The sequence below is a fragment of the Vespa crabro genome, chromosome 8, assembly GCF_910589235.1.
Source record: "Vespa crabro chromosome 8, iyVesCrab1.2, whole genome shotgun sequence".
Taxonomy (NCBI): domain Eukaryota; kingdom Metazoa; phylum Arthropoda; class Insecta; order Hymenoptera; family Vespidae; genus Vespa; species Vespa crabro.
In genome coordinates, this window is record NC_060962.1 from 2,078,724 (window position 1) to 2,105,959 (window position 27,236).

Below are 27,236 nucleotides of genomic sequence, written 5' to 3' on the forward strand. Positions count from 1 at the left end.
CGAGCACGAAATAATGATCGAAATTACCGGCATGTTTTAAGCTCATTATTTTCATTTCCGTTCAATGTATTTCCGATTGATCGCTAAGAAAGATTAATGATCGCGCTCGGTAATCTAAGTATATCCTTAACGATTTTAACTATTCCATTTTCCATTCTCCGATGGTCATAACGTGAAAGTAGAAAAATAAAAAGGAGTAGAGGAAGATAAGTAACATATATCGATATGTATATTATATAGTGTTAGGATGTAAGCTATTCAAAATGAACTATAGCGTACAAGTAGTAACTTACGTAAAGTAAGCACGAGAATCTATGGTTAAAGAAAGATAATAAGAAGGAGAAGAATAAGAAGAAAAAGTAAAAAAAGAAGAAGTAGACGAAGATTACCTCGCGTTGTGTCTGACGCGCGCGCGACAGGATGTAGGACCGCTTGAAAGAAGCGAGCGTCGTCATACTTGCTGCACAAAGTATGGGAATCCGTTTGTTAGACGACGACGAAGACGACGAAAACGACAACGAAGAGAACGAAGACATATTTTCGCGTCTAACGACATTAACGGAGATTTTTTCTAAAGTGTATAATAACGACGTGTAAATTCGTTCACGACGGCGGAGAAAGGAAGAAAATTGAATGTATGTTGCCACCGGTTCTACAGAAAGACGTTTATCGAACAAGAAATAAAAGTGTGGGTGTTTGTCATCTTAGGAAAGAAAATACCGTAATCGCGGAAAAAACATTGGAAACTTTCGAAATAAGTTGAAAAAGAAAACGTGCGTTTTATAAAAGAAAATTACGGTGCATCCTGATATGTAAAATTAAATTACAGGAAACGTTGATTCGATTTTTGCTCGTTTTCACGGACGAACGACAAGACGGATCGCACGATGCTTTATGTCTTCGTAAACCTGTAGGATGGACTTGAATTAGAGAGTGGAATACGTAGGAAGTGCCTCGCCGTGAAAGCCAAGAAATTCCATGGACGAGTCGTACATTCCCCGAGAAATTCTAATTTCAATTACGATAAGATAAATTGATTACGAAACATTTATTGATTAAAGAAAGATTCGATATTCAATTTTTTTGAAATTTTTTTTCAAAATTGGAAACCAGAAGAACCTTGATATTATCATGATTCCTTTCTTTGTGAATAATGATGAGCAAAAAAGTCATATGGCTTTGGGGTGTGTTCGCGAATGGGCCTCACGATGAAACTATGAAATTATATGAACGTATAACGTTCCCACGTACGAATCGTGAGAATAATTTATGGACGTCCTATGCGCAATATCTTAATAAACTCGGTTCATAAAAGCGCGACTTTAGTCCTTTCGCTGCTTGAGGAAGTGCAGCACTCGCCGTTCCGTAAATGCTACTTTCGAGTCGTTGCCTCGACCTGTAATTACGCAAGTGTAAACACTATTGCAGGAGAGGAACAATGTAAGACAAGAATTACGATAACCTCGTCGAAAAGGACATGAGGAAAACGTGTGAACGAACGTTGTCACACACACACATACATACAAACACATACATACATATACATAACAATTCTTTTTTCTTCCAAGAAAATTTGTTTTGTAAAAACATGTGTTGTTCCTTTAATAATATACATAACGTGCTAAAATATAGATTATGTGTTTCGAAAAAAAGAAAATTGAATATAAAAGAACAGTTATATTAAATGATCGGTGCTACAAGCATTAAAAAAATGTGAATGATTGCTACGTGATTACATTGGAAAGTGTTACGTATACCAAACAAAAGAGCACGTTTCAAGGTCAGTGCTATTGCAGTCATACTATTCTGTAATTCCAAGATTCCACGACCTCCAGTGATCGAGTCATGCTGTCGTGTTAGTAGAACAGTAAAATCTTCCATGGTGTAGTATGTTATGTGTAAAGAGAATGATATAGTTTTTTATTCAATTAAAATTGAAATTACAAATGTGCGGATTCAACGATCGAAATATATGATACCGTTTATTACATGATTCCTTGAGGGAAGATAAAAAAGTTATTAAACGAGGTATCAAATAAGTTTAAATATAATGGGAAATTCAAGATCGCAACCTTGTCGACGCAATAAACCGCTCTATTTATTATATCTCATTCATCGTACTTGGTCTATGGTTGCTGATCATCGAAAGACTCAAAGTCATTGCGATGATATCGATCGAGAAACAGAACTGTCGTCAAGATGCAGCGGCTGCAACGATTGTGCTTACCGACAGGACAGTCTTGGATTCGACAGGTAAGATTTCTTCGATTCAATATTTGCTTAGTTTTAAAATTGATAAGAATGATGTGCTACATATCGGCCAAGATAAAATAAGAAAAATTATTATTAAATACTGGTTGAGATACAATCGGTAAGTTGTTTACATATTAATATAATTGGTAAACGATACAGATTTTATATATATGTAGTAAACATATATCGTTCGAGTTTACAAGATCTTAATATAATTTAATACGACATTGTAGCTTATCGATAATATCAAAAAAATATCACACGTTTTACCACTTCTAACAATTTCCTTATATTCAAATTAAAATAATCTAAATGAACACAACATCGTCATTAATAGATAATAAAAGCAAAATAGAGAGTTATAGGAACATAATCAAAATTGTGTAGATACTAATGTTAATTTACTTATAAAGGAATTATTGTAGCTATAAGAATTATGTATAATTCTTATAGCTACAATAATGGAAACATTAAATAAAATAAATAAGCATTAATATAATATGATATTTTTCAGGTATTTCTGCACAACTTATAGAGAATTAAAAAATTTTCAATAATCGTAAATTCCTGTTATAACGACTGATTTTGAAAATGGCCGATAATAGTAGAATACTATTTAGCCGACTGATTATATCTCTAAGAATATTAGATTCCTATCTCGCGAACTATTGGTAAATTAACACTATTGGTAACAGTAGATCCCTAACTTACCGATCTATATGCTCGTTAAGTAATAGTAGATTCCTATTTTATCAGTTTACATACCTGTTGTTGCTAATAGTAGATCCTTGTTTTAATGACATTTTTACTCGGTTGATAATAACAAACTTTTACTGTCTTCTATTATAAGTCGGTAATAGTAGATTCCTTTCCGATCAGTAATAGTAGTTCTTCTTTATTGAAAGAGTAATAGTCGGTAATAGTAGTTCTCTTCTTCACTGGAAGAGTAATAGTCAGTAATAGTAGATTTCTATTTTAATTACTAATATAGTTGGACGTTAGTAGCAAATTTTTTACTGATCAAGTACACCGTTAATTATTTATATTACTACTTTAATAATTGAGTAAAAATGTTAATTTTATAAAAAATGATAATAATAAACAACAATTTTTTTCTATTCAATAAATAATTATCAGCAATAGTAAAATTTATTTTTATTGATCAATGAAAATATTGTTGGTAGTAGTAGAACATTGTTTAATCGAGTGGAAATTGTCGGTGATTATTATTTTGTTTACACCAAAGTTATATCTATAAAATGTATTATCTAATTGTTTTTAAACAGTCTCAAAATATTAAAAAAATAAAAAACAAAAAACGATTTTGTATAATTTTATATTACTTCCTAGAAATACAAAATGCTTTTCAAATTTATATGAACTATATATGATAACTATATAATAATATCTGTGAATATAGAAATGTTGACCATGTCTAACAATAAGTGTTATTTTTTTTATATTATAAAATGTAAATTAGTTTATTTAATCATAAATACAAAAGCAGAAATTTCCTTAAATCTACCATAAGCATACTTTATTGATTTTCATTTTCTAATGTTAAAGAAAGTAAATAGTGAAGAAAGGGGTGTAAGCATTATACACGATATATAAGAAAAAAAATGATATTGCTGTCTTCTTAACTGAACGTGGACTATCAAGGATAATGATCTCTGTGAACATTCGCTGCGTCATGAGAAGGTCGGTCCAGCATCCAAGTATCATCAGATGTATATCCTATATACATCTATTTTATATTCATCTTAATACAAGAGTAAAAAAGAGAGAAAGAGAGAGAGAAAAAGAGAGAGAGAGAGAGAGAGAGAGAGAGAGAGAGAGCAACATAGAGGGGATAAGGATGACAAGAAAACGGTTGATTATCGACTATGTATAATGCTCTTACATTTTGTGTCCCTTCTCTCGTAGTCAGCACTTCACTTGCGCGCGCGTTTAACGCATCGGGGGATAAACTCGGGTAAACTTGGCTGGCGTTACAAGCAGGTGGAAGCGCCGGTGTCAGTAAACCTCCGACCGTCTCGAAGAACGGTCGATTGCAAGAGACGTTTTTGGTCGGTGACGTCGTGTGACTACTTAGAGTTAAATTCGATGATCGATCGTTCGGTCGAATTCGGAGTCATGAAACGAGGCAAACTTTTCATGTGAAAGTTCACTCTCTTTGGCTTCTTTTATGTCATCCACCACGACATGCTCCGTCTCCGGAGAAATTAGACCTGTTGGTGTCATCGTCCAAAAGATATCCAGGTAAAGTTGTGGGACGACGAGACATATGATGATTCATTTTCTATTTTAAATCTATTATAAGGATATCTCTCTCTCTCTCCTTCTCTTTCTTTCTCTCTCCTTCTCTTTCTCTCTCTATCTCTCTTTCTCTTTCTTTCTCTCTCCTTCTCTTTCTCTCTCTATCTCTCTCTCCTTTTCTCTCTCTCTCTCTCTCTCTATCTCTCTCTCTCCCTCTCTCTCTCTCTCTCTCTCTCTCTCTCTCTCTCTCTTTCTCTCTCCTACTATTTTAAACAATTCATATTATAAAATTTGCTTTAACATGTATAACAATAGTACGGAACGGGTGAGAAATCGCGTTAGCGATACGTAAGTGAATATGATAAAAACAAGTTCTTAGCTCTGTTGTCTCATGAATGATTAATTTGATAAATGTAGATTAAAATCTTACCGTTAGTATTCGATAAAATTATTGTGATTAATACTGTTTGCAAATTAAGAATACGCGTATTATAAAGAAATTATCGTTATGAACTATAAGAGTCGTTTTCTTGATTCTGATCTTTGTTCGTTTGGGAAAAAACGTAACAATGCTACGGGTAGTACGCGCGTCTATCTTTTACGTTCGACAGAATTTTCTCGAGGGACCTGCGCGATTAAAACTTCTTTGACGTGTTTCCTTTAAGGAAATGGAATTCATGGATTTTCTTTCTTTAGAGGTAACTAGTAATGAATTTTTCTCTTTTCATCTTTTCCATTTTCAATGATAGAATAGACTTAACGAGACAAACCGTCGTTTCATCGACGTACAATGAATCGTAAATAGTGCACATGCTTGTTTAGTCGTGAACGCATGCGCTAGCGAAGGAGCGCGCGCATTTGTTTTCTCGCGTGTAAAAGTCAACAAAAAAAGCCGTCGGTCGTTACTTACGCGCCAATTATCGACGATTACAGAAATGCCTTAACTCTTTAACACGAAGTCACGTAGCCTATTTCTGGCACATCATCGCCTCTTCATTATTACTATTATTATTATTATTATTGTTGTTGCTCTTGTTATGATTATGATTATTATTATTATTAACATTATTTATTTATTTTTTTTTTTATTATTATAATCATCAACGTTCACTCTTGAAAAAAGCATTCTTCTTGATCCTAGAAATCCTGTAACGTGAGAGCGTAACAAAAAAAAGTTGACAGGATAGAAGAGACCCTTGTCATCCACGCCAACATTGTTTTACCTTCTTCGTCTTTTCGAGATGGAAATAGTTTTTAGTGGCAATTTCTTTTAGACTTTATTTCCATTTTGGTCGTATGAATTTTATTTCGAAAGATATATTATCTGTGGAATATAAATGTATCATAATATAATGTATATGTAATATGATTCGTTAACGAAATTACGAAGTAATTATCTGATATAAATATTCGATATTTCAAAGATAACGATCCTATTCATAACGGTAAACTAAAAAATTTAACGGCATTTTTGAAGAATTTTAAACTGGCAAGTGCTAAGGAACCAGTTAGACTTTGATCGGTTCGATGTACTCATCAAAAATATCCTCACTTTAGATCGTTCATTAAAGAGAAGAAAAAGAAACAAAAAATGAAGTTTCTTAGAAACTACTATCGCCAAATAGGAAAATCATGTGGACTCGATTTTCCAAATTAGTTCATTTTTTTCTTACGAAGGTACATATATACATACGTACATACGAGTCTTCGACTGCAACGAGCCTAGAACGAGGGTCAATTAAATCGAATTCTATGTTCGATACAATAAACATTATAATCCTTTCACATGCTGAATACTTTCTACATTAAAAGTAAGTTTTAACTGTTTTCGACTTTATCAGAAAATATAATCCTTTTCCTAAAACATGTTTACCCGCGAAACTTCTTACTGATTCTGAAATGAGACTCGTTAGATACTACTTTGTATTACTCGCTACCAATTTCTGTTGTACACAATAGAAATGTTCTGTACAATTTAATGTTATCTTATTCTAATAAACCGTTTCGCTGTTAGTCGTACCGTATCACGACTCTTTCTACTAGAAGTATCTAAGAGATCGATTAAGAGCGAATTCTTGCTCACGGTAGAGGAAGATTAAGATGCGAGACGTTGCTTCAAAGCGGAGTAAGAGAGAAAAGAAAATAACAACTCACTCTCTATATCTTTTTCTCTATCTCTATTTTTTCTTTTTCTCTTTCTCTTTTGCATTGCCATCTCTTATAAAAATCGAATGGACCACGTAGAATGCAAGGATGCAAATCATCATGTCGCACTTAATTAACGAATAATAATTGCCCGGTTAATATTACGAATAATTAAAAACTAGATTATATATATGTATGGATATATATATACATATATATATGTATATATATATAAAAATTAGGTTGCAAGAACGATGAGTCAACCGGTTAGTTCCCTTTATAAAACATCTATCTTTCTTTACACTAACTTTTATACAGTACGAATGCATTATAACGCGTGTACGACCAAGATAGCTTCTATTAATAGCGCCGTTTAATTAATTGGTAGAGATTCTGCTCTGTATGGGGTCGTTTCTGATCGCTTCTAATGACTTTTATTACGTCTAGATATAATTGCGCTTCAACCGATTCTTAACTTTACATTCGCCATCTTTAAGATAATGAGAATAATGTTGATCAATATTAATTATTGTCTAGTTGATGCGACACTTATACACAAATGTTTCAATATTAATTCTTTATTTTCTTCGTGTTTCATACGAGTTCGTACTAATTTCTTTCTTCATTTTTTTTTGTAAACTTTCAAACTGGTTTATCACGCTTGCAACCTTATTTTATGAGATAAATTAACGAAATCCGGAAATCGAGTAAGTAACGGTACGAAAGTTCGAGCAGTTTAAAAAAAAACTTTATTACATGATCACTTATGAGAATCTTACGATTCATTAACGCGTTACATAGAGCATTGCGATCGAAAGATCGGCCAAATGCAAATTACCATAGGTCGCTTAATGAACGAACATTAATTACGTCTCTGATAAGTCGAACGATGGAACGCTAGAATGGCTCGATGATGAATGTCCTCAAAGGTTCATCGGTCGTATCGAAATCATTTATATCGTACCTCGACAAATGATCGTTGTAACAAACGTAACGATCGAATTCCCTATAACATGTGAGCGCTTTAAATAATTTCATCATTTATATTCCATTTGCTATAACCCTCGGTTAGATCGTGGTATCATTACTTATTATTACCGATGTAAATATCTCGTTATACATAGTTAATGAGATTAAAAACAATTCCGATTCGAAAAGCAAAGCAACGAGAACAATTACAAGCGATAACGCCGACATAAACGATTTTATCGCGACATTTGTATTCTACGTATGGCACGATACTCTTCAACGTCCAATCAGACGATTAATGTCGAAGCAATAAAGTCGAAAGTCTTTCAATTGCTATCAATTTAAAGACAGATGCATTGCCGTCTCGTCGAACTTTTTTTTGTAATTACCAATTTCCTCGAATGTCCAATTATCGTTGTTGTTCGTGATGGACGAGTGCTCTGCTTATCCGACGATCGACTTACCGTTAGCATAGTACCTTCCTAATCGAGAAGGAAGGAATCGAGAAATGTCATGTATTTTTATGCAGAATGTGACATTATACGTATGTATGTACCAAGACCAAATACTTTTCTCGTTTTCCAAGCGGACATTGAGTACGTGACAATTTCATTCGACGCGTGAGAGTAGCGAAATTTCACTCCGACGCTATACTGAATTCTCTTGTTGGAAAGTAAATATGAAAGTAATCCGCCCTATATGAGTCGACAAATTGCATCCGGATCCGCCCGAGAATTTTCTACGCGACGAATAATAGATCGTTGGAATTGATTTCGTAAAATTGACAGAGCACGACGCCCGAGAAACGTCCAGCTAAATAATCGAAGTTATTATAAAATTTTCATTTGTTATTCCCCATCTGAACGATAGTTGCATCAATTGTATATACAAAAGAAAAATTAAATGATTATTGTTTATATACGAGCATATGATATTTAATATATCGTATATGTATATGTACTTTTGTTCTATGCGAATAAATTCCAAACAAATAATTCGGATATATTTGAAATAGAAATAGGCTCGTGAGAACAGAAATAAATCCAATTGGCTTGACTCAAAATAAGCTGTGTAAAATCGTGCGCAAAGTTCGAGACAGTCGATCGACTTTGAAATCTGTGAGAGAAGAACACCGTTCATCCGCGCGCATCGTGCTTTCTCGAGCGAATATAATGCGGAATAATATTACTGTAGTCGTCATTATTATCATCATCGCCCATCGTCTCGTCATTATCATTCTCGTTAATTATGAACGGCCAATTACCAAGGTGTACTTTTACATTTCTCTTTCTATCCTTTTCCCTTCTCTTAACGGAGATACTTCTTTTCGATTCCATTCACCGTTACGATCACGTTTGAATTTATAAATGAATTCTCTTGTTAAAATCAACGCACGATCATACACGAAGTTGTTCACGGTTAATGCCCCTTACACCTATCATTCATTGGAAATAAAATCGAATCGTATAGTTTAGAATTCGAGAAATGTCCGTCGATGAAACGTACCTACTTGTTTTCGATATAATTCGTCGATACGAGTACGAGAATTTCATATAGATTTTCATTGTACGTGATTTCATTATGTTTAAAGAAATGACAACTCTAAATAAGAAATCACGTCACATGAAATTTTTATATCATTAACGGCGTAAACGTAAAATAATAAAATTTTCACTTAGACGATTAAATCAATAAAAAGTTCAATCGACTTAGATTTATCTTCGAAAGAGAAGATGTATGATGAAATGAAGAAAAACAGATGGCAATCTCTGTTGCGGAATCTTTAAAGCCACGATTCGAATCTTCTTATTTTTCGAGAAACGTTCGATAAAGGGCGCGAAACAATAAATAACGCTTTAATTGGGCTTCCGCGAGACGACGAGATCTGTGTTACTACATATCTCGAATAGATATTTATTCTTGAGTTTTGTAGGAATGTGTGTATTTATCGGGCGCCTTCCATCGCGGAAACGTCCTCGCGATTTCTCACCACAGAAAGGATAGAGAAGCAGACGATCGTTTTGCGGTAACCAGAGTGAACGGCCCGCGAACGGTCCATTAAATCGACTCGCGAACGATCGTGAGCACAACGAGATAACGATTCGTTTCTCTCTAACTCGATTCATCCTCAAAGGGTTGCCAGACGCAACCTTGTTTGACCCTTTGTTTTACTTCAAGATCGTGACTTCACGTTCGTAATTCTCTCTTCTGAAATATGAGAAAGAAAGAGATCGTTTAAAAGATCGAATTATTTCAACTCAAACAGTTTCTTCGATTTCTGTTTATTTATCTGATCATTTATCGTGAGTGTGAATGAGTTTAGAGGTATATAAATTGGTAAAAGGTAAAATTAATTTGACGAGCCTTTAAATTCACACCTTCTTTTACAATCGAGAATAAGTTTCTTTTTATTATTTAATTATCGGTCTAACAGCAATAATAGCTATCTCCAAGAAAGGAGTTTTAATTACATTAGTGGGTAAGTAGTCCAAGCTACTTTCTAGAATTCAATGATAAACCATTAGAAGAGTTCACGGTCGTTTCGTCTGGTAGGTAATTTAGTGAGAAACGAAAATTGAAAGAAATACCATGACTGAAGTTCGAACTTGATTAATTACATAACGATCGTAAATCGAGATCACACATTGCCTTGGGCTATTAACTTTGTTCCGTCTCTTGTAACGCCCATTGATTGTATTTTAAGATTACAAAAGTTCGATATATCGCACGGACCACCATCCGTTATTTCTTTCTTTCGTTGCGCCGAAAGCGATTCAAAACGAGTGACTGGATATGATATTTTTAGAAAAAGAAACTCTCTTGTTCACCATATATGTATGCATGTTGTATGTATATATGTATATATGTATGTATATATATATATATATATATATATATTTATATATTTATATATTTATATATTTATATATATATGTATATATATATATGTATGTATGTACATATGTATCTCTGTATACATGTCTCTTCGTAAACTTTATTGCCAATTTTATGCTTGCGGTTTCGTCGCACAACGTTCATGGATTACGGTGTCCTCTTCTTGAGCTTTTACTACTCGCACTTAAAGTTATCGTTGGATGTTATATTTTTAGCGCGAACAACACCGAGCTACCTTCTTCCCATTGCTTTTCGAATAACGTTTCAAAAGGAAGCTTATGTCTAAGGAAAATATTTTATTTCGTCGAATAATTTATTTTCCACCGAAGGGGAGCTTTATCGTTTACGACTCAAACTACAGATTCTTTTATTCTAATCTTATAGCTAATATTTAAGTTTCTCACATTCGAATATGAATCAGCCTCTAGAGACGTAGGAAGAAGAACGAGCCTTGGTCGGAACACGAATGGTCGGAGTTTCGAGAGTCTCGCAATCTGGATCGCGGCACGACATCATGCTCGAGGATCGATCGGATCGATAAATCATGAAGGGACCACCTCCTGGTCGTTGATGCCGCCGCGACGACGCCCGTAAGCGTATCACGTGGGTGTTAAACACGTGTTGCAATGCCGCCAGACTCATCTCGCATTCGAGATCGGCAGCCTCAAGCCGAAAGCCTTTTCGTGCGTTTCACGCAGTCGAGAATGGTGTTATGGTGTTCTTTTCTTTTTCTGTAGATCACCTAAGATCTTTACAAACATTTCCAACGACTCTATTATCGTCTTTTTGATCTTTTTTATTTCATTTATTTAAGAGGAATAATCGGGTATATCGTATATGATTTAAAATTTTCCCGCCATTTCTATGAAAGTAATATATCGTTAATGTATCGAAGTATATCCACCAAGGATAAATGCTGAAAGTACATACGAAGGACGATCGAAAATTCCTACGACGAATAAAGAATTTTCCACGGTGGCATATGTGTGTTTTGTATGTGCGAGCGCTCGCTCGCGCAAGTGCGTACGTACGTACATACACCATGAGTAGGGAACGCGCATCGAACTTCCACTAGCGCATTCCATAGCCGTTACACGCTGCGACTCGACATTCCATGCGGATGGATTTTCTAAAGGCTCGTTCACAGTGTATTCAAAGGACAATGACTTTTCGCGTTTACCATACATCACAAATTTTCAAGAAGAATCTATTTGAAAGAACAAAGGCAAGGAGCAATGCTGTCGTTTCGGCTCGTCGATGATCTGCGGAAACAAAGTCGAATTGTTATTGCTTCCTCTTACGGTTAAGGCTTCTTCCAACCTCAAGAAGGAGGGAATAGTTTCTCACCTTTTACTACTACGATCTATGAAAGATCTACGTTATGCAAGCAATGGTACGAGTAGATCCTTTCAATGATATCGCGCTTTGTACGTGAATCGTACGACACCAAATATCAACGCGGAACTGTCGCAACCTATGCGAAAGTCGATTGTGTCTTTCCCTCGAGAGAAAAAAAAATATCTTCGCGTTGGTTCTATCCTTATCGGCAAGCTTTCATCGTGGAATCTCTATTCGTTGATCCTCTTGATAAATAATAATAAGACAAAATTATTCAGATATAAAGATAGGAATATACCGTGATGATGACAAATTTTAACAGATTATTATACGTATATTTTATTATTATAGTAATTGAAAATAATAAAAATTTTCACTTTTATTCGTTTTTGATGACTATACCTTAAATATTCGAAGTCTTCTGTTAATTTCACTTTTCATAAAAAGAACACATGACAATTTTCTGGTAAAAGTGTTGTCCCTTACATCAAAAATATTGTCCCGTGACATAATTTATTTCGCCTACTTCTCAAACTCTTCTGTTGTTTATTTTTCTTTTTGGTTTTCTTTGTCTTTCTTTTTTTTTTCTTTTTACTGAAAGCCCTACTCTCCCCTCGTACTCCCGACGTACGCGTACTCTCCGTGAAAGGATACAGTTATGCGCTTCGCTCGGAGAGCGGTGCCCGGGTCTACCGGAGGACTCGTTTTATAACTAGAGATTCATAACGGCACACACGATCTCTCACAATGGACCGAGAGCCGTTTCAAGATATTTTTTACGTTTTTGATGTTTGCTTTTATGAAACCATCATCTGTTAGTTAGTAATCTTTACTATTGATACTTGTCATTGTTCAAATATTCTAAAGAATAATTAAATAGCCAACAAAGATTGCATTTGGACTAATCGTTAAGTTACTCTCAAAAGGCATAAATCAAAAGGTTATTGTTAGGTACTATCATATACGTACAATGAAATCCATTTTAATAGGATAGTATCAGGCGTAATATTCACTGAACAATTTTGTCAATACCATTTTCAAAGTTACGATCTTGTTTGCCTTCTAAAATAGTACTGACATAAACGTTTAGTTTCAGAACACGATCGACCGTTTCGCTTGATTTATCTGAGGATATAATTTTGTAATTTTTAAGGATAACCTTCTCCGCTACTATGCGAGCATTAATCTTGCTTGCATACTTTATATTTTTACTCGGATTTATTTTTCTTTCTTCAATAAATTATATTAGAAATTATAAAATCATATCTAGGACATACCTGATTTATTGACGACGAGTTAAATTATGTAGAAGAATTATAAACATTTCAAGGAAATTTATTTGCCACACGGTTTATCCCTTGCAATGTCACGTCCGTTAATTTCGTTGAATATGGAACGGTCAATAATGTTCGTCTAAAAAGAATATAATCGGTATGTTATTCCTTCGGAATCGTAACGGTACATGATTATCATAAAGGATAATAGCAATTAACACCTGCATGAGAATATTATCATTTAAATATATATTGATAATAAAGTTATATATGTGCGATTCCGCACGCGAGAGTAATCGCGTGGGATAGGTAATGTTAACAATAAGACCTACGCGTTCTTATTGTTTAAATAGTAATGACGATCGTTTCCTTTTGATATGTATAAATTCTTTTGCCCGATGACCTGCTTTCAACAATCTCTATGAGATAAAAGAAAGAAAAAAGATGAAATCAAAGAAATGGTATACTTATCGTTTAAGAGAAAATTAGAAACCGATGCCGTCGCATTAGTGGTTCGATCGTTCATTAAAAAAGCTATGAAGGGTGTGTTATAAAGTAGAGAAAAAATAGAAGATGGGAGTTGAGCCTCGAGGCGTCTCGCTTTCGTGGTAACGTATTAGAAATTATCTTTCCCGCAGATTCGCTCGTTGTTAGAAAGTCCATAAACAAAGTGTGATGTAAATGTATTTCATATATGATGATATAGCTATAGTATATGCCTTTTTCTTAAGGATATATATATATATATATATATATATATATCTCCTGCATATATTTTATAAACTATTTTTCTATATAATTAAAGACATATATTTATTTTATATTTATGACATACTAATCTAGAATGTGTATCAAATATATTGCTTAGGGATTTATATACGTTTACAAATCTGTGTCGACCGTTTCAATATACCTATATCGCAGTTAAATAAATTTAACAAATCGGTCCAATCAGGGTTAGGATGTATGTATATATCAACGAAGAGAGAATTCATACTTTCGATGGAGAAAAAAATATAACATATATTTGAAACAACTAGTCAGTTACTTTAGTAATCGGCCGGTAGTAAAATTAGAAGAAATTACCTCGAATGGCTACTAATTCCTCATTTAGTTTAAAACGATCTAGGTTGATGGTAAAGGTGTAACGGCCGAAAGGCGAAGCAACGTAGATCGTTCTGCTTAATTTAGTTGAAGATTAACGAAGCGAAGCGCGAATGCTACGCCGCTACTATGTTGGTGTACTCTCCGTTAGGATAGTAAAACGGTTACCGATCGCCTCTGGGTACGAAGTGTCCGCTTAACGAAAATGACGTCTTCCGTTAGAAACCTTCATGAAAAGCGGCGTGCGTTCGGCGTACGCACGGGCGGACAGATGTCGGCTTTCAGAGGGTACTAATTTTACCTATCCTAATGAGTTAATGACGATTATCGTTTTATGGTGCATCCTCGAGCAAGTACTAGAGAATATAAGGGAAAGGAAGAAACAGAGGATGAGAGAGAGGAAGAGAGAGAGAGAGAGAGAGAGAGAGAGAGAGAAAAAAGAGAGAGAGAGAGAGAAAAGAGAGAGAGAAAGAGAGAGAGAAAGAGAGAGAGAGAGAAAGGAAGAGAAGAAAAGGATCTGAAAAAGGAGAAAAATAAGAAGATCGGAAAAATGATAACATCTTCCGGTAGAGATTCAAGCGAAAAGTATTTCGGGCCTCGAGCTAACGTAGAAAGCAAGCATTCATCGAGCATACGCAAAGAGCAAAAGCAAGAGCAAGAAGAAAAGGAAAAGAAGAGTACCCTCGACCAATGGGCGTTACTCGTCTCCAGCTCCAGCATTAATGACTTCAATTTCCTGCGGTCTACGATGGCTACCATCAACGCACGGCTTCGTTTTCTTTTCCAAAGAGGATTACCGTCCTTCTACGACGTCCAACGGTTCCTGGAAAGTCCGCGAAAATCATTTCCACGATCAATGGTCAACTCGAGAAATGAAGTAGTTGACTCGAAGGAATTTTTGAATTTCTGTTTTTTTTTTTTTTATTTTTATTTTATTATTTATTTTTGATATTTTTTTTGCTTTTGCCAAGGTAGAATTTTCTAGAAAAAAGATGTGAATTCAAAAGAAAGATGACTAAGAAAATATCGGAAATGACTCGATCCATACAAAATAATAATACACATTGAATATTTCTTATTATCGATCAACATTTTAAATAAAATTCTATGAGAAAAGAATGGAGGTATTGAGTTAATCTTATGTAAGCACATCACGGGCCAACGTAATGTACCGTCTTAACTCAGGAAGGAGGAAGATACTCGAGCATTGTCTCGTTGTCGAGAGAGACATACGTATTATTTAGCACACCGTTTACTCCCACGGAGATCAGCATAATAGCAAACAACGATTACCGGTTACGTTGGGTCCCCTTATCAGAACTATTTCTACATTCTCTAAAGAAATATTATTCGTTGGCATAAAACTAGATAGACGAAAATTATGGTAAAGTTGCATGGCGACGGAGAACACAACCTTACTCTTCGATACCAACCATTAACGACGTGTACTTTATATTTTATGCGAGAGAACGCACCCTACGAGAAATATACCAAGCGAAGAAAACAAGAAAAGTATTAATGGTACTCGTCGTTAGCATAAGATGTGCACAGATCGCCAAGTTCAACTACCGTCATATCTGCGGTTGAAGTTGGAAAGTGTCAAGATATCTACCGTTCGTATCTCTTTCCACTGTCGTATTTGTTTTGTTTAAGATAGAGAAAGGGAAAAGATACCACAACCGCGATATCCGTAGAAAGTTTTCAAAGTGATCTTGATATTCTTTTTTATATCTCTTCTTTTTTTTCCTTTTAGGATGATTATCGTTATCAAATTTTTAGTTTAATCTTCATTTACTCGAACGTTAATTATACATGTAATCGAGATAATCAGATTTTACGTTACAGTTAGAAACAATTATTTTTTATATCTTTATCAGCTTTCTGAAAATTTCTCTTAAAAAAAAAATCATTCAAATCAAATCAAATTAAATAGTTAGTTTAAGTTAATATACATCAACCTTAATATTCTTGTAACACATTACGAACAGATCTTACTTTACTGTGTCTTGTTTTGGGTCAGATGGATATTGAGTTCGTCGTATTACCTCCAGGGTGAGTTCTGTTCCAGATATTTACGATCATCAAACATGTGTTTATGGACATCATCTTCGGTTGGCTAGCCGGACATTTGCGGAAAATGATATTCAAATAATCTGGATAGCCGTTCGCTCGAGCGAATCGGTGAAGGTGATAAAACGAGAGCAACCAGATTCGATCTCACATTTATTACACGCTTGAAACACTGTAGTCGCAATGGCTACTTCTCCATCGTCGTCCTATTTCTTGAGATTTTTTGTTGGTTTGATTTTTCTTTTTTCATTCATCCGTCTTCTCTGCAAAGTTTTACCGGTAGCGATCCACCAATAACTAGATCGAACACTATAATTGACAAGCACACGAAGAGATATGTAGGTGTACGCACACGCATCTATCCGTAATCCCATCGAGATCCTAGATGCTTTCTGAATCACCCTTTGATGGGCGCGTCATGTCGATTAGACTCGTCGCGCCTTCACGCAACTCGGTACGAAGCGTGATGTCACGCTTACTATACTTCTTGTTTTCTTTTGCGAATCTCTTCTCGAATACCGTGAGAACTTTCATGCATCTCGTTCCACTTGTATATCTCGAACCTCGCCCAATAATTTGACTTTTTAAAAGGGTACACGCTGATGCGTGTCTTCTCTTACGAATTACCTTTTTCCCCCTTTCAACAAAATTGCGTTTAATATACAAGATGATACGAACACATCGAAACATATTATAACTCTTTTTTCTTTCGTATCAGCGAGGATAGAAACAAATAATGAAGAAAAGTAACTTACTTACTTGATAAAAAATGATTAAAATAAAGTTATTAAAAATTATGTCCGTAAGAATGTAACGAGAGAAAGGGAGGAGAAAAAGAGAGAAAGAGTTGACTTTTTCTCAGATCTGCAAAAGATCAGGAATGGAAGATCGAGTGCGTACTTCCGGGCGCCGGTTAGCATTCCACCGCGAAGATCATCGGGGCAAGGGAGAAAAATCACTGCAAACTCTCGTGTATTCCGCTAATGGCCGTTGAGATCGACGATCTGGAGTCTCGATCGACGCTATTTTTCCAAGAGACCGAAAGGGGGATAGGTAACCGCATCGAAGTCGTGGCGCCTTGCCAGCCGATCTCTCGCTTCCTTCGCTCCCTTCGTTGAATGCCGATACACGGTACAAGCAATACGTCGAAATGCTCAAAGAATTCGCCGTCCACGTGAACGATTATCGATGCTCTTCCATCCTTAAAACGCGTAACCTCAGCGAACTTTCTCGGTAAATCTCACACGGCTTCTTTCTTAGGGTTAAGGAACATATCAAGGGAATAGGATATTCGATTGTCGATAGAATCAAAATTTTTTCTATAGTTTTTCTATGGCTTTGAGTATCATGGAGTCCGGTCTCAATGGTATTGAATAGTGGATCGATAAAATACTACAAATCTGACAAGGATGATGGATGTCGAATTTTATGGAATTTTTAAGGAAATTCAAGTTATTTCACAATTTAGTGAGTAATACATAAAATAGTGCAAATATTCGATTTGTTCGGAATTAAAGCGTCTTAAAGCCATTGCTTCGCGGAGGACGTAGAAATTCGTCATGGAAAGCCATGCGTGGCTCGACTTGAACGTAGTGTTTCATAAGCCAAGGCCTTATTCTCTCTTTACAAAGTGACTATGGCAATGAGCGTGGGAGCACGTTTTGTCGGCACGTCCGACATCGTCTTTTCGCACATCATCGCCTTCCTTGGAGTTTTCTACGAATTATAAAAAGTGCATTCGCTTCGATTTGTCGACTCGAATGATCTTCATTAATCTTCTGTGGACGAACGCAAGTTAACGGATGTGCTCCATCGTGAAATAAAGAAAATCATGAAATGAAAAGATTCATTTAACTGTTTTTTTTTTTTCTAGTCATTCTGTACGTTACATTAATGAACAACTTATAATGTTGTCATACCGGTTAACGATTATTTATTTTCTTTCGACTTCAATTTAACTATAATGAATTTATCTAAATAAGGATTGCGCACAAAGCTGAACAAAAATAATTATAAAAGATCCGTCGACAATATGCTAACTCTGTTAAAATAAAATTAATGATACGTCAATTCATCGGGAACGGGGAAAAATATCTTTAGGCTTTTAAATTGTTTTATATACATACGTTCAGGCTAAAAGAGCACTATCATTGAGTTACAATCGTTTGCATTATATGCGCGCGTGCTCTCACGCTACCGTCTTATGAAAATTTACGTTAGCCGCAACAAACACCTGCCGACACGAACTTGACCATCTCTTCTGCTCCTTCCTCTTATTCACTATACGACCGTTAGACTTTCTCTCTTGCTAATTGACCTTCACAATTGAATAACTAATCTTCACCTTTTTTAACTACAGCTTGTTGCATGTTACATAACGTAAACACGGAATAATGAATTGAATAGTAAATAAGGAATAGTAAACTGTCTCCTTGAAACTCCTTGAAAATGTTAATCCATTCGACAAAAAAGGAAAGTAGATTATAAGCTTACGAAATAGAAAAATACAGGTACTACTAAGTTCCCATAGTAATATCAACTAATATTTCATCGATCTTAATTTTATGAAAACGCCTAATATTTTTGTTGTCATTAACCTAGACCTGAAAAAAAAGAAAATTTTCTTTTATATCTTAGTGATTTCTGACAACAGGACAACAACGATGATGTTGATACTCAATAAAGTGTATAAACTTTTTAAATTTCAAATGACAATGAGATAATAAAGAAGGAAAAGAAAGAAAACGCGACAGAGACGATCTAATCAGTATCACTTGTCTCCTAGTAAGTAAGAGATGTAAATACGACCTGTCAAAGGGGAAAACTTGACGCTGTGCAAATTCGAATACGAACGATAGTTGAAATACGAAACTCAGGAGAAATGGGACATACTTGCGTTATTCATTCTAGTAGCGAAATTAACTCACGGCGTTCTCCTCGTTCTTCCGTTAAGTAGCGGGCAGTAGTGCGTGGACTTGCGTAGTCGGATGGCTTGAGTTCGCTAGCTCAAGCTAGCTCGCGCGGGTCAATGCCTTGGCTGTCCTCGACGAGTCGACTCCCATTGCCAACATTACACACGCACACAGAAATACATATACATATATATATATATATATATATATATATATATATATATAGATATTTACCTATCTTGTATATACGTATCATGTCTTACATAGATGCATACATATATGTATGCATACATAGAGATGTGACTACGTAAGATCTTGCTCGGCTGCTACTTCGTCTGCTACATCCGATCGTGCGCGACATGCTTCCGAGCGGTCCGAGACGTTTCCGGGGGGTTAAATCTGATCGAGACGAGGTCGATCGATCGATCGATCAATCAATCGATTCAATCCGATCACCAATGACTCCACTCGGATCAATAAAGGTATTCCCTTGTATTTCTAGAGAAACATCGTGAGCGACCGTAATGAGTTTTCATCCTGCATTTTGCTACAACGACACGATCTCCGATCGAATTGCATAGTTCGATATATATATTCGTTTAACCATCGTCCCTTGTAAATTTGATTTTATCTTTAAAAAGACAAAAGAACGTTCTTCGATTTATTGTGAACTTTGAGCAGTATATATTATATCCTTGCTTATTAGTGCTCTTGTTTTAATGAGTTCTTCGTTCTTGTCTGATGTGAGTAATAAATATAATTCGTTCTAGCTGTCATTACATGTAAAGTTATTACAGCAAGAAACAGAATGAATGAGTTACACTTGTCGAAGGGAATCATTACGTTAAGAATCTTACGCGTTTTATATGTTTCATATTATATTATTATCTTGTGTTGATTGTTCATGAATTATTTTATTAATTAACTTATTTATTAAATTAACGTTGTTATTGATTTATCTCTTCTTTCCATGGGACACGGAAATTGTATAAGAAAAAGAAGGTTGGAAATTAATAAGAGACATTACAAGAAAAAATAAAAAAGAAAAGAAAAAAAGAAACATGAAAAACGAAGTCGTGTAAATTACACTTTGCGATTATGCAATTTCGCGGTACTCAAACGTATAAATTATAACAGGCGAGATATAAACGATAACCCTCGCGTTCTTACTTTACGAACGGTGACAGGCGAGATTTCAAATGCAGTTAAGAATTTTATGAGGCTAATTTGTCACGATCGATACTTTTTATAGCTGTCCTTTCAAGTTACTCCTACAAGCCTTGAAGAAATTCTTGCGTCATACTTCAAGTTTCGATTTTGGGATACCGTTACCGAAAAAGTTTGAAAAAGATACGATGAATGGATGTCTAAGTGATGGAGTGACGTAGCAAAAATAATTGTAAACGAGACGTTAATTGATTTTTAAACACAAAAAGGAAATGAATAATACGTCGATAAAAATTGATTTTTTATGTTTATAACATCCATACCGAACAGAATTGATTATATGGTTATATTGGTTATATTGGTTATATGAATGGTATAATTTACTGCGATTGCGTGTATTAATTCGTTAAAAATTGAAAGAAATACATAGAAACTATGATGAAGTAACATTAATGAACGTTAATTTAAAAGAGAAGGAAAAATTTAAGATGAACACATGAATTTTTCATTTGCCAAAGTTGTACTACATACTACATGATCTATTTTCGAATAATTGTCATATCGATACGGCAGGATTTTCATAACCGGTATTCATATAATTAAAGATTTACCGTACTGTCAATACACTAGTACGATAAATTAGATAGCCTTAAACCGGTTAGTAACATTCAAAGGATATATAGAAGTGAAGATACATCAGATGTCGATTCGCCCTTTCGATTACCCGCACGATCACGGACCTTCGAAGAAGATTCGAACTTTGAGATGATCGCTCTTTGCTAGATAAGAAATAAGAATAGCAAACGTTCTTACATGAATCGATACGATTCGAAGTAATCAAGTGATCTCGAGGTCGGGAACTCGCCGAACATGGCCAATAGATTTCTGATCGATCTCGATAATATTGAGAGAAGTTGTACTCTGCTCTTTCTCTCTTTTTCTATCTCTATATATCTATCTATCTATCTATCTATCTTTCCATCTCGTTCTCTCTCTCTCTCTCTCTCTCTCTCTCTTTTTCTTTGTGCATACGAACATGATCGTATACGAATCGTGACTTCCATTATCGACATAGCTAACCTACAAAACTAAGCGCCCGTAGTCCCATGTCCTCGTAGAACGTCTAGCATAGTAGAATTATCGCATTACGAACTGCACTGGACCGTAAAACGCTAATATTTGATAAAATTTTACTTCGTGCGTTCCTTCAGGCTCAAGTCGTTTCATGTTCTCGTTTCGCATATAAGCAAAGCATAAACGCTTACGGGAAGAATTTCTATAGCTTTTTTTTTTTGCAAAAGAAGCACAACTGGTCGTAACTTGACCTTGACAGTGAAACGGAGATGTCGGACAACGATTCGATTATGCTTTTTTCTCTTATTATAATCATTCAATCTCTTCGTGTAGATACGTATAGCTGTATAGAAAAGTTTTCGATTATTGATGTACCAATTGAAAGATTCATTGAAATTTGTAAAATAAATAAAATTTATAAACACGTAATGACAATCTTTCTTCAGCTCGTTCATTAAAATATTTAGAAAATCTTTGAAAAGTTTATTGAATTTTTTTTCGATTCATAATTAACTGCAAAATCCATGAAGATTCCAAACGTTTCCCCTCCCCAAAAAAAACATTAATTTATATAGTATTCTAGTAATAATGTCAAATTGTTCATAAAATTAATTATAAAAAGTACTTGAATCATTAGAATACATCTGTTTCATTTACCTCAATTAGCAAAACTCGCATATATGTAGTTATATCGTCAAGGAAATGTCACGTTGCCAAGAAGATCTTCTAATAACGAGGGATTCGCAGAATTCACCTCGAAGTCGGTTCGTGAGTTAAGCGTAATTAAAGTAGTCGCGATTCTTCTGACTACTTGCAATCGCATCGACTTGCGCTTATGGTTGAAGCGGACTCGGCAAAGGTACCGTTTGAAAATTCCATGATGGAAACTCTGAAGGTGGTCTGGTCGCCTTCCATCCGTTCGAAAGAGAATAAGAGAAACTTCGAACGTAACATTCATCATCGATTCTTTCTGCAAAGAGTCGAGGGAGTCCACATGAAATCGATTCATCCGCCACATCGCGCGTACCTCGTCGTTAAATCAACCGTTAAGCGTGGAATCGCACTGAAGTGGCAAACATAATCGTAAAAGAATCAAACAGCTGGTACGAACGTGCAAGAAGTTCGATTAAATATCGCGAGTATCGACTGATCGATTCTCCTTCGACCTGCTTGCTCTTTCTCTTCTTCATTTTTTTTTTCTTTTTCCTTTTTCTTATTGTATATCTTATAAGAATTTACTATTCAAATCAATATTTTTGTTAAACTTTTTACTCGCGTAATTTGTTATGTTGAAATAAGGTTAAAAAAACTTAACATAACGATAATCGATAACTAATAATTTCATTAATAATCGATAGAAAAGAAAGTTATAACTATTTACTAATTCACTTTATTAATATATGAAGAAATTAAACAGAAAAGAAAAAAACAAAATTTATACCCTCGTTTCTCATTTAATCTAGAAAAAATGTAAATGCGGTTGAACTAAATGTAAATGAGTTTAATGAAAATTCCTCAATTAAGACCAACTGCTTTTCTGTTTCAGCGAATCGGACATGGCGCCAAATGCAGAGGAAGAGTTGCTCGTTGTGAAGCCCTGGGGACCACAAACGGAAAAGGTAAGAACTTCAAGGATTTCCACGTTATTTCACGCCTGCAAAGCACTTCTTTAAACCGTTACACGTGCGTGCGCTTGACTTTATTCGATTAAATTATATAAAATCACTATATGTATTTTTAGTTTTCAATTGTAGAACGTGAAATCTTTCTCATGTGGATATTATTTATTTTATTTAAAAAGAAAGTAGAAATAAACTCCATTCAATTGTAAAATGTAATAGTGCATGTATATACATTTATCGAAATGTTTTTATACTTATTATATAAATCGAATTTATTAATTCTTTTAATATTCCATACTAATTATTCAGGCGTATGATCAATTGGTTTAGACATTTTCAAAAACTTCAAATTGTTTTATTCTATTTCATACAAGGTTAACCGAGGAGAAAAAGAATTAACTTTAATCGTACAAAACGCTCATTCCACACACGGTGCGTCGACGCGGCAGGATATTTTAGATTAGCATACTTTTTTTCTCTCTCTCTCTCTCTCTATTTCTCTGCTTTGAGACATATGTGTGTGTGTTTGTGTGTGTGTTTGTGTGTGTGTATAGAAAGAGAGGAAGAGAAAATATACATGGTAAAACGTCCTTCGGCCACTTCCTTTTGCTTCTTTCGAACCGTGAGAATTCCATTACCAGAGAGCTAATGCTCGGCGTACGACAACATTGAAAGTGACGCAAAGGAAACTACAATAAGAGCCTATAACAAAAAAGAGAAGAACGCGAGAAATAACTGATCTAGCTGCAGGATCAAAAAAGATCACTTTCCGTTAACTTATAATATGTATTTCTAATATATAATTTTCCTCGCTGAAAGACGTTGTTTTTCACGTTTCATCTTTGGATCGAATATTTAACTTAACTAATAGTCTATCAGTATGAAACCATTCCATTTTTTGTCCTATTAACTATTCTTGACTTTATACTCCTTAATAACAAACATTTAGAGATATTAAATTCAGTTTTCCTAATTAATGTTATGAGTTTGATTAATTCTTCCTCGTTTCGGACAAGTCATTGGAAACGATGCGATCGATTTCTTTGAAGATAAAGAATCGATAAGCCCCGCACGATTAATCGTCCTCGATTCATGAAAGCGTTGCCAGGAGTAATACCTTGAGCACCTTAATACGTCTTACAAAGTATCCGTCATTTATCGTTGAGCCAGATTTCTAATCTATCGACGCGATATTCGACCTAATAGGAATTTAATCGACGATGCAGATCTTAATGGATGATCCTTCAAATCAGGACAGCTTGACCGTTGAATCAAAAAGATGTAAAATAATTTTGTGATCTATGTTTCGAAGAGCCATTAAGAATTTTTACAGGATAGATTTTTTTTCGTTTCAACCATTACCTATTTTTGTTCTTATTTATAAATTACTTGATCGAAGGACAATGTATTTTTTTCTTTCTTTTTCCATTCTTCGCTGTATATCAAAGAAAATTCGTAAAACTTGGACTTTGCGGTTGCATCCAACGTGTGAGATTCTCGTGCGACGGGAAAGAAACGGTCGACCGCAAATAAGAAATCAAAGTATATACCTACTTTGCTGAGACTACGTTTCCTGTCTCGTCATTCTCTCTGTGTCCCTCTTGTAATTTTCGAAACTATGTAAAGAGGATATATTACCTTATATATACTTATTTGCCTTTATTGTTAGTTATTCCAATTTAACTCAGGCACATGCGATTCTTTAAAATTGACAGGACGTGGAAACTAGAACTATTATATTTTACCACGGGTCTTCGATCGTCATTTAAAATGTTATTATATATTATCATTATTTCATTTAAAAGTAATTTCGAATGATTTAATAGAAATTTATAATAATAAAGAAAAAAAGAAAATTCTATTCTCCTAGTACAATAACTCGAACGATCTTTTAATCGATTTAATAACCAGCATTGAACGCCGATATATTGACGAGTTGGTTCCCGCGAAATTGCTATGTAATCTTCTCATTAGTTGCTCCGGCTCTACTTCGTGCTTTCCACGGACCAGCGAATCTTTCTGAATCCAGGAGAATTGATTTCCTCTATTGCCTTTCGTCTTGCCGATTAAAGTGAACAGAAAGAGAAAGAGAGAGAGAGAGAGAGAGAGAGAAAGAGAGAGAGAGAGAAAGCAAAAGGAAATAGAAAGAAAAAGTAGAAATAGTAGAAGAAGCTTCAGTAGCACCTTGATGCACTCGATTCGTGTTCGGATCACGGGGAAACGCGATAATCACTATAATCTCACAGATTTATGCTTCGAAGCGCCGTAAAATTAGCCGTCGCTCTCCTCTCGATTGCCTCCAAGCCTTTTCGCATGAATATTTCATAGTTCGATGCGCCTATAATTCGCGCGAACGCGAACTCGTGGACTAATTTCGAAATATTCTTAAACTGATCTTCACAACGAACTTTCCAAGGACGAATAATGGAGTTAAAAATTATCGAAAAAGATCAATCCTGAACTTTACGTAAGTTATGTATTATTCGTAAGTTCTGTAAGTTCGTTCTAATGAAAAAAAAAGGAAAAAACAAATTCAATTTATATGCACATTCAAAAGATCGCATAGTTTTCGTTAATGCTCGGGAATCAATTCGTACACAAACGTTATGTCAATTAATATAGAGAGAATAAAAGTGACAAGGTCGATATAGCGAGAACTTTTTTCTTTTTATTACATCAAAGTAAATAATTCATAAGAAACGCACATGAGTCACGATACTCGCTATATTCTAGATAGAAAAACGTATCTCGTCGTATCATCGAGAGACACTCCAGTCACGCATCGCTCGAACGATCACCAACCAAAGAAAATCGATCGACTAACAATTTGTCCATCAATGTCTGCGAACTTTCAGCTTTTTCACTTACCAAGCTCGAAAATTCAAATAGGAATACATAGAGAAGTATTCGTTTTTTCGTTTATTATAAATGCATCTTCCGCGTTTAAGACATTTCGTTGAATTTTTATTATACTCACGTAAAGCAATTATGAATTTTAAATGATGAAAAAAAAGTGTAACTAAATCGACTTTTTTATTTATCTAGGAACCTGGCCTGAGACCACCAACGTACAACGCCGAGGATTACGCGATCGCATTGAGACGATGGGGAAGACGACCACTAAGCACTGTTCAGGATTCACAAGATACCTTGCCGTCTACCACCAGCTCAAGTTCCGGTTACATTTCCGGAAGTGCAGGCGAGATGACACTCAGACAATTTACGTCGGTTAGCGAACTACTAAACAAACTTAGAGCTGATCTTAGGCTGGCCTTTCCAAGGTTAGTATATTATCAATTAACCTTTTAAGAAGTAACAATTAATAGATTTCTTATAAACGTGTAAACATTTCCTTCATTTATTTATGAACAAAGAAAAATTATCTTATGACCTTGCTAAACATAAGAAATTATGTCTTAGCTCAACTTAATTAATAACACGGAAGTATTTTCTACGTAATTGACTAAAACTCATACGAAATTACAGAATTCATTATTCCTTATTCGACCGATGCATTATCATTATTGACTATCCATAATAACGCATAATTATTTTTTTTATCTATATTAAAATCGTATTCTAAATTCGCACAAATATAAAGAATGTATCACAGTGTTAAAATCGTGAGGGGCTGAAATTATCAAAAAAAGATTTTTACAAATGTTTTTTAATATGAAACGAGACATCATATAGTGTAGACATCATATATTGTTTTCTTGCAGCTCGAATAATCAAGGAAATTTCAAAATCAAATTCATTTTTTTTTGTAAACGTAATCATATAGTTTTCTTTCCATGATATTTGTTGAGACATATTCAACGAGCTGTGCCAGGGAAACTTGTACAACTCTTTAAAAAAAATGAATCATTCTCGAGCGTTCTCTTCGCTTCGAAAGAAAATCAACGACAGCGACGTACATACAAACTAACAAACATAAAAAAACAATGTATGACCGATCGAAAGTCGTCGAAGAGAAACGAGCTAAGTCCGTTAGGCGAACGAATGATTAATAAAGATGATGCTGTGCATCGTCGTATGTACATTATATTTTGTTCTCTCCTTTTCTATCGAGAAGTACGTCTAGCCCGTGGCATCTAAGAATAAGAAAGAGAAAGATAAAGAGAAAGAAAGAGGGACGGACTCGTGCGCGGCGC

The 27,236-nt window shown here is 34.9% G+C and overlaps 1 protein-coding gene across 5 annotated transcripts in view; it reads left to right on the plus strand.

Moving 5' to 3' along the window:
* The window catches only part of LOC124426090, a 39,923-nt gene continuing 12,687 nt past the window's right edge, over nucleotides 1-27,236 (plus strand). Inside the window, exons 1-3 of one of the 5 annotated variants that reach the window (XM_046967373.1) lie at nucleotides 1-2,253; nucleotides 23,007-23,079; nucleotides 26,128-26,363. In XM_046967373.1, coding sequence (XP_046823329.1) covers nucleotides 2,051-2,253; nucleotides 23,007-23,079; nucleotides 26,128-26,363 — 512 coding nt within the window. In that variant the 5' untranslated portion in view covers nucleotides 1-2,050. Of the gene's footprint in view, nucleotides 2,254-4,254; nucleotides 4,516-19,593; nucleotides 19,702-23,006; nucleotides 23,080-26,127; nucleotides 26,364-27,236 lie in introns of those variants that run through there. The other 4 variants (XM_046967370.1, XM_046967369.1, XM_046967371.1 and 1 more) reach the window with 4 other exon arrangements.